The following is a 12,839-nucleotide window of genomic DNA, read 5'->3' as shown; positions in this document are numbered from 1 at the left end:
GGTTGTGGAATCGGCCCAGAAAAAGGCACGTCTGTCTAAGCCTCATTCTTCCATACCTCCAGGAAAGGAACAGAGATTCCTGGATTCATTCGGCCGACATGTGTTTCATGGCTCAGTGCTTATTTCTCGCATTGCTTCTTACCAGTTATACATGACCCAGTATAACAGGGACCTTTTTAAGAAGATCCAAGATTTCTCTGAGTCTTTGTCAGACCAGCTTCAGGATCAGTTTAGTAGCCTGGCTCAGAAGGGTCTAGATGTTGGCAAGCACAAGGTCCATGCTGCCTATGATATTTTTGACACTGCCTCTAGGGTGTCCGCAGCGGGGATTAGTGCACTAAGGTGGGCCTGGCTAAAGTCCTCCGACCTAAGACCAGAGGTACAGGACCGCTTAGCTGACCTGCCCTGTGCTGGAGATAATCTCTTCTGGGACAAAATCCAGGAAATCGTAGCGCAGCTTAAGGACCACCACGAGATGCTACGTCAGCTTTCTTCGGTGCCTTCTGATTTTTCATCCGCCTCCAAGAGGACATTCAGAAGGAACTCTAAGCAGCCGTCCTTCAAGCCACAAAGATATTATCCTCCTGCTTATCGGGGTTGTCCTTCCAGGCCTTACCAGAAGGGTCAGTCCAGACAATCCCGGCCTCAGAAGACCCAGAGAGCCCGTTAACCGAGCCCAGCTGCAGGATTTTGACTCCTCGCTGAAGGGCATTTGCCAACCTCCTCTACCATCCGGTCGGTTGTGCCATTTCACCAACATATGGCACACGATCACTACAGATCAATGGGTACTCGCTGTAGTGGCTCAAGGTTACCACCGCAACTTCCTTACTGTACTGGCGGACTCCCAACCTCGGCTGACATGGGGATCAACTGACCACTCCCCTCTTCTAGAAGAAGAGATTTCAACCCTCCTCAAATCTCGGGCGCTAGAACCAGTGCACCTCTCCCAACAGGGGCAGAGGTTCTATTCCTGGTATTTCCTCATTCCAAAAAAGTCGGGGGGGGGGGTGTGATTCATCCAATTTTGGACTTGCGCGCCTTTAACAGGTATCTTCAAAGGAAAAAGTTCAGGATGGTAACTTTGGGCTCTCTACTTCCTCTTCTACAAAGAAAAGATTGGTTGTGCTCTCTGGATCTCCAAGACGCATACACACACATCTCGATCACTCCGTCTCATCGCAAATTCCTTCGGTTCCTAGTCGGCCACTGATACTTCCAGTACCAGATACTGCCATTCAGCCTAGCATCCGCTCCTCGGATCTCTACTAAGTGCCTCACAGTGGTCGCAGCCTACCTCAGGGGTCAAGGTGTCAATGTCTACCCTTATCTCGACGATTGATTGATAAGGGCCCCAACTCAAAAGGACGCACTAGCCTCCTTACGTCTAACTCTCAATACACTGCTGACCCTTGGGTTTCTGGTCAATTATACCAAGTCCAAGCTAGTTCCATCTCAAACCCTAGCCTTCATAGGTGCCGACCTGGAATACCGTACAGGCAAAAGCCTTCCTCCTTCAGGATCGAGCTCGTACTCTCACGTCCCTGGAGCAATTCCTCCACACTCGAGATTACTCAACAGCTCGTCATTTCCTCATTTTACTGGGTCACATGGCATTCTCGGTACATGTCACTCCGATGGCCCACCTCGCCATGAGAGTGATGCAGTGGATCCTAAAATCCCATTGGGCTCAGGCTTATCATCCAATGTCCAGCATTGTCCACATTACCAAGCAGCTCCGCCTGTTGCTAACCTGGTGGATGCAACACTCCAATCTCCTTCAAGGCCTTCCTTTTCAGGATCCAGAACCTCAGATTACTTTGATGATGGATGCCTCCAATCTAGGGTGGGGTGCTCAAGTTGACGACCTGCAGACTCAGGGAACCTGGTCTCCCGAGGAATCCAAGCATCAAATAAATTTCCTGGAACTTTGGGCGATCAGACATGCCCTCAGGGTTTTTCAGGATTGCCTCTTAAACAAGGCCATCCTGATTCAGAACGACAATCAGGTGGCGATGTGGTACATCATCAAGCAAGGGGGAACGGGCTCCTACCTTCTGTGTCAGGAAGCTGCATAGATATGGGCATGGGCTCTTTCCCACTCGATGTACCTCAGAGCGACCTTCCTGGCGGGCATGGACAATGTTCTAGCGGACAAGTTGAGTCAAACCTTCCATCCGCACGAATGGTCTCTCAACCCCACGGTAGCGGACACAATATTCCAACGTTGGGGTTACCCACACATAGACCTCTTTGCATCCATCCACAACCGCAAAATACAGAACTTCTGCTCACTCACTTGCAGCCACTACTCACAGCCGAGGGACACTTTTGCCCTCTCGTGGTCCAGTGGTCTCCTCTACGTGTACCCTCCACTTCCACTCATATCAAAGACTCTAGTGAAGTTGCGGAGGACAAGGGCTTAATAATTCTGATAGTCCCTCATTGGCCACGCCAGGTCTGGTTTCCAATCCTCCAGGACCTATTAGTATGCCGGCACATCCCTCTGGGGGAGGACCCGCATCTGGTAACTCAGAACAACGGGTGCCTGCGCCACCTCAACCTCCAGGCCCTGTCCCTGACGGCCTGGATTTTGAAAGGTTAATACTCCGACCCCTTAACCTTTCGGAGTCCATATCCCGAGTCCTGGTAGCTTCATGAAAGCTTTCCATGAGATGGTTTTAGGTTTATGGTCTGGTGCACATCCATGTCCATAGACCCCTTCACTTCACTGCGAAGATTCTGGACTATCTCTGGCACCTGTCAGTCAGGCCTCAAAACTTCCTCTATATGGGTGCATGTCAGTGCAGCAGCTGCTTTCCACAACGGCGTGGGAGATGTCTCTATTTCGACACAACCCTTAGTAACACGCTTCATGAGAGGCTTACTCCACCTGAAACCTCCACTTCGCCCTCTGGCCCCCGCTTGGTACCTTAACGTGGTTTTGGGATGGCTCATGAAACCTCCGTTTGAGCCTCTCCACTCCTGCGATCTCCGCTATCTCACCTGGAAAGTAATTTTTCTTCTTGCTGTAACATCCGTTCACAGAGTTAGTGAGTTGCAGGCTTTAGTCACCTACCAGCCTTACACTAAAATTCTACATGATAGGGTAGTGCTCCGCACCCACCTTAAATTTTTACCAAAGTTAGTATCTGAATTTCATCTTAAGCAATCCATCATCTTACCTACTTTCTTTCCCAGGCCCCATTCAAACCCTGGAGAACAGGCTCTACATTCCTTGGACTGCAAGCATGCCCTAGCCTTCTATCTAGAGTGCACGTCTACCCACAGGAAGTCCACCCAATTATTTGTCTCTTTCGATAGCATCAAATTGGGTAATCCAGTGGAAAAACAGACCCTGTCCTCCTGGTTGGCGGACTGTATCTCTTTTTGCTACCAGCAAGCAGGCAATCCGCTACAAGACTGTGTCAAAGCACACTCTATCAGGGCCATGGCAACCTCAGTGGCACACTTCTGTTCGGTGCCGCTCACTGACATCTGCAAAGCTGCTACCTGGAGCTCTCTCCATACCTTCGCAACCCATTATTGCTTAGATAAGGCTGGCAGGCAAGATTCCATTTTTGGCCAGTCGGTTCTTCGCAATTTATTTTCAGTTTAACTTCCCAACATCCTTCCAGCGACCCGTTAAGGGTTTCAGGATGCCCTCCTACCCAAATGCACCCCTGTTGTTGTGCCTGTTGCACGTCTTTGGGTGCATTTGGTGCATTGCTTGGGCATCCTCAGCTCACTATTCACCCATGTGTGAGGACTACCATCCTGCTTGTCCTGTGAGAAAGCAGAGTTGCTTACCTCTATCAGGTGTTCTCACAGGACAACAGGATGTTAGTCCTCACGAAACCCACCCGCCACCCCATGGAGTTGGGTTTGTTCATGATTTATTATTTTATTTTTCACATGTACTTCTTGCTATACACGAGACTGAAGGGGGACCCCTGCTGGATGCAGGGTTAGTGCCATGCTGGGCATGCCCAGTAGGTGCCAGTCAAAGTTCTAGAAACTTTGACAAAAGTATTCAGTGATTGGGCTCCACCCTGATGATGTCACCCATGTATGAGGACTAACATCCTGCTGTCCTATGAGAACACCTGTTACAAGTAAGCAACTCTGCTTTATATAAGATAGAAAAAAATGGCAGGTTTTTTTATATGTGGCTTCAATGGAATCCATGATTGGGATAAGGATTTGTATGTCATCGGCATAAATAAAGTACATTAGACCTAGACCAGAAAGCAGATGACATAGGGGCAACATATAGATGTTAAACAACGTTGCAGAAAGGGCTGAACCCTGTGGGACTCCTGTATTAAGTTTTATTTTTTCTAATAATGAATTGTTAATTTTTGCCTAAAAATTTCTATGTGCTTCTATATGCCTTTCCCCCCTGTGGCCTATGTTGGGCAGAGTGTTTCAAAGGATTGAGAGACACACGAGTATGGTGCTTCTTGTGGTGCCAGATTGACCCAAGAGGCCATGGTATGCCAGTCTGTGGAGGCTCCTGGTGGACTCTCTACTCTGATTACCGGTCCCCAGGGATATGCTGCGGCAGAGGCCTATTCTTCATGAAGAACCGACTCAATTTTGACTTACAGTATGGCCCTTGAGAGGGCTCTGTTGCTGAAGCACTGCTGTGATTTCCATCTTGCTTTGAGCACGAAAGTTCTCCACTTCCTTAGCCTAATGTTCAGATTTGGCTAGTGTTTGAGGCTTGGTGTGAGGAATGAGGGGTTCATCCTCGTTTGGTTAAGATCCTGCTCATTTTGGATTTTTTTTGCAAGATGGGTGGCTTTATTTATTTATTTATTTTTTGTTTTTATATACCGATGTTCCTGTATAATATACATATCACACCGGTTTACATGGAAATAAAACTGATGCCTCGGAGAGGCAGTTTACATCGAAACATTTTTAACATTTTTAACAGCATAACCAAAGGGGCAGGGGAAAGGAGGAGGTTACAGTGGTTAAAAACTTATCTAGTTACATAGTGATATGGAATAAATAAATAAATAGACAATAACTATTTACATGAGGTAATGGTCTGTCTGAGTCTACGCCGTTATTGTGTTATACTGGTTCTTAGCTCTCCGGGAAAGCTAGAGCGAAAAACCAAGTCTTTAGCTTCTTTTTGAATGTTATGTGGCAGGGTTCGAGGCGAAGGTCTGGAGGGAGTGTGTTCCAGAGAGTGGGGCCGGCTGTGGATAGTGCGCGTTTTCTCAAGGAGGTTTTCACCGGTTGGGTGCGTAGCATATTTCTGTATGCATTTCTAGTCGGTCTCTTAGAAGTGTGTGGCTGAAGTTGATGAGTTAAATTGAGAGGAGAGATGTTATGTAGTGCCTTATGTATCATCATAATGGTTTTAAATTGAATTCTGTATTTGATTGGTAGCCAATGTAGGTGCTGGAGAATTGGGGTGATATGATCCCTTTTTTTGGTGTTTGTAAGAATTCTGGCTGTAGCGTTCATGACCATCTGAAGTGGTTTAGTGGTGCTACCGGGAAGTCCGAGAAGGAGTGAGTTGCAGTAGTCCAATTTCGGTAGTATAATGGCTTGTAGAACCAGGCGGAAGTCTTTGTAGAGTAGTAGTGGTTTTAATTTTTTTAATACTTGCAGTTTAAAGAAGCACTCCTTTGTAGTGTTGTTTATGAATTTGTTGAGGCTGAGTTTGTTATCTAGGAGTACTCCAAGGTCTCTTACTTGTGGCGAAGAGATGTCTTTGGAATGGATAGTGGATTGGCTAGAAGTAGAATTGTTAGGAGGGACGTAATTTTCAGGAGCGATAAGGAGGATTTCAGTTTTGTTTGTGTTTAGAACCAGGTTGAGGCTGTCCAGTAGATTGTTTATTGACGATAAGCAGTTATTCCAATATGACATGGTTTTGTGAATAGATTCTGTTATGGGGATGAGTATTTGTATGTCATCCGCGTAAAGGAAGTGTGTGAGCTTGAGATTGGAGAGAAGGTGACAGAGAGGCAGCAGGTAGATATTAAAAAGAGTGGGTGAGAGGGATGATCCTTGTGGTACGCCCATCTTGGATGCAATGGGGAGAGACTCTTTGTTATTTATTTTGACCTTATAAAACCTGTTATCAAGAAACGATTTGAACCATTTAAATGCTGTTCCTGTTATGCCAATGTCGACTAAACGCTGTAAAAGGCATGAGTGGTTCACGGTGTCGAACGCTGATGAGAGATCCAGAAGTGCGAGGAGGCAAGGTTGGCCTTTTTCCAGATTAAGGAGAATGGTGTCAGACAGTGAGGCTAATAGCGATTCGGTGTTCCGGGTCTTACGGAAACCAAATTGGTTTGTGGTAAGGATGTTGTTTTCGTCTAGGAATTCTGAAAGTTGTCTATTTACAATTTTCTCCATCACTTTGGCGATCATTGGAAGATTTGCTATAGGTCTGAAATTGGCTGGGTCTGTTGTGGAAAGGGTGGGTTTTTTGAGGAGAGGCTTGAGCATTGCCAGCTTGAGTTGGTTGGGGACATGGCCTTGAGCTAGTGAGCAGTTGATGATGTCTGCGACAGGTTTAGCAATGATATTGGGGATGGAGCTCAGCAGATTGGAAGGGATGTGATCTAATGGATGAGACGATGGTTTTATCTTCTTTAGGATGTTCTCTATTTCTAGAGTGGATGTTGGCTCAAAGGTATCCAGAGCTGATGGGGTTGTGTTAAGTTGTTGGGTGGTTGTGTGCGCTGATTGAGAGCTGGAGGTGATTGAGTAATTCGGAAGCGTCGATGTTCCCTTGAGGGGGGCGACCAGTGTGGCGATTTTCTTGTCAAAGAAGACTGCTAGTTCATTAGCTTTATTTGAGGCTTGTTCATCTGGTATGATGGGCATGGTTGGTTTCGTGAGGGCTGAAACATAAGAGAATAGAGCTCTTGAGTCGAAAATGAAGTGGTGTATCTTTCTGGCGAAGAATTCTTTCTTGGTTTTGTTGATGTCTATTCTATATGAGTTTAGACATGATTTGTAGTTGAGGAGGGTTGTCGTCGATGGGCTTTTCCTCCATTTGTTTTCCTTACTTCTCAGCTCCTGTTTGCGCGATTTCAGCTCAGGTGTGAACCAGGGTTTCCTGTTGTCTTTGTCTGGATTTAGCGATTTTGTCGTCATGGGGCATGCTAGATCTGCTACCTTGTGAGTGAGGTTGATCCATGATGAGGTGGCAGAGTTGGCGTCTGATAGGTCCAGGTGCACTAATTCCGTTGTTAGGTATGCACTGAGCTCGTCTCCTGTGCAAGGTTTCTTGACGGATATGGAAGTTGAGTGTTTTATTTGTGGAGGGTGTTCCTTGATCTCAATCACAGCAGAGATGATTCGGTGGTCAGACCAAGGTACCGGTAGGCAAGTTGGGATGGAGTGTGGTGATATTCCTTCGTTAATGAAGATAAGGTCTAATGTGTGTCCTGCCTTGTGGGTGGGCTCGTTGATGATTTGTCTAAAACCCATGTGGTTAAGGGAGGCGAGTAGAGTTTCGCAGTTGGTTGAGCGAGGGAGGACATCCACGTGAAGGTTGAAGTCTCCCATTAATATGGATGGTTTTCCGGTGTTAAGGTGTTTTGCTGCCAGCTCAATGATAGGGGAAGGGTCTGCCTCCAATAAACCTGGGGGAGCATAAACTAGTCCGATTGCCAGTTGTTTTGAGTTGAAAAGAGCAAATTCTATGTTGGCAAGGTTGTTAGTGGCCTGCAGGGTCATACCAATCCCTTTTTTGGCCGCAACGAGGAGCCCTCCTCCTCTTCTTTTAAGTCTAGGGATGGAGAGGAAATCGTAGGCCTGGGAGGGGAGTTGATTTATAAGGATGGTGTCTGAGGCTTTTAGCCAGGTTTCTGTGATAGCACAGATGTCTGGTTTTGAATCGGTGAGGAAATCGTTGAGAATATGAGTTTTCTTGGTGATGGATTGTGCGTTGAACAGAGTGAGCGAGAAAAGCGCCAGGCCGAGTAGTTGGGTGATGGGTGTTAGCATGATGGGCCTAAGCCTCACTTGACGGTTGTGGAGGAGGGTAGGGGGCTTAGGAGCTCTCCTTAGGTGGCTTAAGGGTTTGGCTCTTAATTCCTTGAAGGTACAGATGGCAGCTCTTGTCGGCCCATCCGGATCTGCTCCCGTTGCAGTTGCCGGTGCCCTTGTGGAATCTTAATTTGGTTTTGGATTTTCTGGTGGGTACCACCTTTCGAATCTATGTATCCTCTCCTTGAGGTTGGTTACTTTGAAGACTGTTTCTGGTGGCAATTTATTCTGCGCATAGAGTTTCTGAACTACAAGCCTTATCTTGCCAGTAACCGTTTCTGCGAGCAATTCCGGGGGCAGTACAGCTGCGAACTGTTCCATCCTTTCTGCAGAAGGTAGTCTGGAATTTTCACTTGAATCAATCAATTTCCCTGCTGACACTGGACAGGGAGAGAGATGTGGATGAATATCTCCTCTTATGGACCTTGGATGTCAAGCAGTATTTGGAGGTTTCTAAACCTCAGGAAGATAGACTGGCTGTTTATACTCCACAGTGGGAGTAAACAGGGTGAGCCAGCATCATAGACTACGATAGCCTGCTGGATTAAGGAAGTTATCACTGCCGAATATGTGGATACTGAGCAGCTGTTGCCTAGTCAGGTTACAGCTCATTCCTCTAGGGCTCAGGCGGTGTCATGGGTGCAGATTAGATTGTCTTCCATTGAGATTTGTCGAGCTTCAATATGGTCCTTCATATACACCTTTTCCAGGCATTACCACCTGGATGTACAGGCCCGGGAAGACGCAGCCTTCATGCGTGGAGTATTGATCGGACAGCGGGCAGCCTCTCACCCTGTTCGGGAGTAGCTTAGGTATAACCCACTGGTGTGGATTTAACCTGTCTGAACGTTAAGAAAGGAGAAATTACTGCTTACTTGATAATTTCCTTTTCTTTAATGAAGACAATTTAATTCACCTTCCCGCCCTTGGCTGCTGGATGGTGGTGCTATGGTCCTCCTGTGTGGCTGCGTTTCCGAGGGTTACTGGTAAGTGTCAGATCCAGTCCCTATATTAGTGACATTACACTCCTTGTCTGAGCTCAGTGTTTTCCTGTTAACTGAATGCTTGAATGGTTGTCTGGTATTATGTGCATGTATTGTTTAGTTGTCCACAGTTGGCTTTTGCAGAGAATACTGGCAGGCTTATGTCAGTGTAGAGTAATATATACTGTTTTGTCAGCTTTGTTCCATCTCCATCTGCTGGTAGAGGTGCATAACTCACTGGCATGGATTAAACTGTCTTCCTTAAAGAAAAGGAAATTATCAATTAAGTAGTAATTTTTCCATTTTGAAACATGATTGAGTATTTAGCAGTTTCCTCCATGTATCATGGTCATTCAAAAATGGGGCAGATCTGTTCAAAATGCCTTCTTTCTATAAGAACATAACATATACTATACTAGGTCAGACCAAGCATCCATCAAGCCCAGTATTCTGTTTCCAACAGTGGCCAGTCTAAGTGGCAAGTATCTAAACATCAGATAAATCACAAACTACTATTGCTCTTTAATTACCGTAATAGCAGTTTGTGAATTTTTCCTTTAGGACAGTGGTTCATTGATTTGGCGTACTAAAGAAAATTCCACAAATAGTTAAAATTACATGTCTAATATACAATGCTTGAAAAATATATCTGAGGTTTCTCCAAGGACAAGCAGGATGGTAGTCTTCATACATGGGTGACATCATCAGATGGAGCCGGATATAGAAAACATATGTCAAAGTTTCTAGAACTTTGACTAGGCAAAGTTGCCCTATACCACGCATCCATGTGGGGTGCCTCTTTAGTCTCTTTTTTTTCCGTGGAGCCTCGCGGTTTGATTGAGCTCAAAACCTGGATTTTAGCTTTGTGGAAAACTTTTGTTTTTCACAATTTTTTTTCTTCAATCGGTCGCCAGGTCCGTAGTGTCCTTGGTCAGGATTTTCGACATTTCGGTAAGTTTCCCTTCATGGTCGAATTTCCCCCTCTGGTAGTCGTGCCTCTGGGCCTGCCGGCCATCGATGCTCATTACTTTCGGTCCTTTTGTATCGCCCCATCATGGACATGTCCAGTTTTCGCCAATGCTCCCGGTGCCCTATCACTGATCCTCATGAGGTATGCATCCTCTGCCTGGGGACATTGTATGACATCCGAGGTTGCTGCTTTTGGGCCCAGATGACCCTAAAGGGACTTTGACTTTGACTCGACAAGATGGATCAGCTCTTCGGTTCACTGAAGTCTGAGCTGGCGGCATCTGCATCAAAGGACCTTTGAGCCACACCGATGGACACCACACCATCAACATTGGTAGGATTGTCGGTTCAATCGAGGTCGCCGGTGGATAGGGGTGCTGGAGACCGACTGTTGTCTATCTTCTCCAGGCCGAGGACACTGGGTTCTTTGTCTTCAACCTCTGCACCGGGGAAAGACCGGGCCAAGCATCGAGGGAAGCCTAGGAAGTATCAGCACTGGTCCCCATCAATGCACCTGTTTTTGCCACTATGCCCCTGAAGTGGCCTGTGGGAAGGAGCGCCCATCCTCCATTGATGCCCAGGGGTCCGTGACAGTTTCCACAGTCCTGGTGCCAGTAGCCAATCCCCCTCGTAGGTCTGAGGAAGATCTGGCCACCCCTCCTTCCTCCCAGTTGGGGTTGGCATCAGCAATGTTCGAGGAGGAACTGGAGCACCGAGTCCAGCTGGCGGTGGAGCGGGTGCTGCTGGGCTTCGGTCCTGTGGCACAACAGCACTGGAGCCAGTGCCACCCGTTCTTGTACACTTCTGGAGAAGCTCAGTGTGCTCATATACTGTGGGATATGTTGGTTTAAGTTATCTTTCATCAGTCCCAAATGAATATCATGTACCTTACTATAAACCGTTGTGACGGTATCCACTGAACGACGGTATAGAAAAAGTTAAAATAAAATAAATAAAAATAACATTTATGCAATTTTATTTGGGCTGCATGAGAAATTTCCAAACTTCAAATATTTGATATTTGATTACCTCATGCTTTTTTTTATTTTAGCAAAATAATGCCTAGAGAAAACAACTTAAATTTCCAATTTTTTTTTCTTTTTAGTACTGTAACCCTTCAGGGATCATTTCAGAACTGAAGTTGAAGTGACCTGGTTAAACTAGTAGCTTGTAGGTTGATCTAAGGCAGCATGTTACCATAACTCATGAAAAGCTGCTTGAGAAAAGATTCTTAAATGCAGGAGTGGATTTTCTGAAGTGGGGTAGATTTACAAAAAATGCGCGTTCGCGTACTTTTGTTGGCGCACCAGTCGCACAAAATCGGCGCGCGCAAGGCTGCCGATTTTGTGCAGCCGGCGCGCACCAAGCCGCGCAGCCTGCCTCCATTCCCTCCAAGGCCGCTCCGAAATCGGAGCGGCCTCGGAGGGAACTCGCTTTCGCCCTCCCCTCACCTTCCCCTCCCTTCCTCTATCTAACCCACCCCCCCCGGCCCTATCTAAACCCCCCCTACCTTTGTCCGGGGATTTACGCCTCCCGGAGGGAGAAGTAAATCCCCGCGCGCCAGCAGGCCGCTAGCGCGCCGAGACGCGACCTGGGGGCGGTTCCGGAGGGCGCGGCCACGCCCCCGGACCGCCCCGGGCCGAAACCACGCCCCCGGGCCCACCCCCGAAATGCCGCGTCCCGCCCCCAAAACGCCGCGTCGATCGGCCCCGCCCCCGATACGCCCCCGACAAAAAACCCCGGGACTTATGCGAGTCCCGGGGCTCTGCGCGCGCCAGCAGGCCTATGGAAAATAGGTGCGCCGGCGCGCAAGGCCCTGCTCGCGTAAATCCGGCCGGATTTACGCGAGCAGGGCTTTTAAAATCCGCCCCTCTATGTATATTTACTAGACTAGGTTGGTGCAAAAATTCTGGATTCACTGTTTGAGGAATTATAAAATAACCCAAAAAGGTGATTTGTAGGTGGCCATTTTCCCACTAGGTGGCCATGTCACATGTACTTTCAAGCTTTTTTCATGTTTTGTGAAGGATTGTTCTAACAGGTTTCTTATATGGGTGTGTTTGTTCTTACAGCTTTTCATGCAACACCCAACACTTACAAACGGAAAAACACAGAAACTGCAGTTGATGGTAAACCCTGTGGAGCTCATTGTTATCAGCTTCTGGTAGGATGATTTAATTTGCTCTTATTGGTTAACGTGTTTCTGACATGTTCATGTTTTGTGTGAAGGTGAATAAGCCTGCACTGATATTGAAAGGACACATTGTGAGAGGGTGATCTTTAGAGACAGTCTTAAAAAAAAAATGTATTCCTTATTGATTGGAGCTTTTATTAGACAGACAGTATAAAATTGCAAATACCGTATTTTTCGGACTATAAGGCGCACCGGATTATATAGCGCATTATCAATGAGCGCCTGCTATGGAATCCAGGTTCATATATAAGGCGCACCGGATTATAAGGCGCAGCGCATTAAATGAAACAAAGGTCAGACAGTAGGGCAAACTTTATTCAACTCTTTCACAATAACTCTCAACTTGTTCAGTTGTAACTGCAAATCAATACACTTACATTTTCAGTTCATTCCTCCACCACAAATCCATCAAATCCTTCATCTTCAGTGTCTGAGTTAAACAGTTGGGTGATTTCTGTATCAAGCATGCTCGGGTCCCCCTCATCATTATCAGAGCCTTTTTTTTAATCGGTTGCGCCCTTTAAAACTACGGTACTTTTTTATTATCCCCCCAATGCCCCCGGGCGCAGCGACAGGCAGATCGGCAAGGCCAAGAAAAAGATCGCGTTTAAACGCACTGATGCTCCTCCTCCTTCCTGCCTGTGCATCCCCGGAAGTAAACG

The 12,839-nt window shown here is 46.8% G+C and overlaps 1 protein-coding gene across 15 annotated transcripts in view; it reads left to right on the top strand.

Moving 5' to 3' along the window:
• The window catches only part of EZH2 (enhancer of zeste 2 polycomb repressive complex 2 subunit), a 425,637-nt gene that overhangs the window by 232,357 nt on the left and 180,441 nt on the right, over nucleotides 1-12,839 (top strand). For all 15 annotated transcript variants that reach the window (XM_029589584.1, XM_029589586.1, XM_029589588.1 and 12 more), the window contains one exon: nucleotides 12,056-12,147. In XM_029589584.1, coding sequence (XP_029445444.1) covers nucleotides 12,056-12,147 — 92 coding nt within the window. The remainder of the gene's footprint in view (nucleotides 1-12,055; nucleotides 12,148-12,839) is intronic.

This window comes from Rhinatrema bivittatum, chromosome 2 (genome assembly GCF_901001135.1).
Source record: "Rhinatrema bivittatum chromosome 2, aRhiBiv1.1, whole genome shotgun sequence".
Classification (NCBI taxonomy): domain Eukaryota; kingdom Metazoa; phylum Chordata; class Amphibia; order Gymnophiona; family Rhinatrematidae; genus Rhinatrema; species Rhinatrema bivittatum.
Note: the sequence above shows the minus strand (reverse complement) of the source record. Positions and strands in the feature narration are given on the sequence as shown.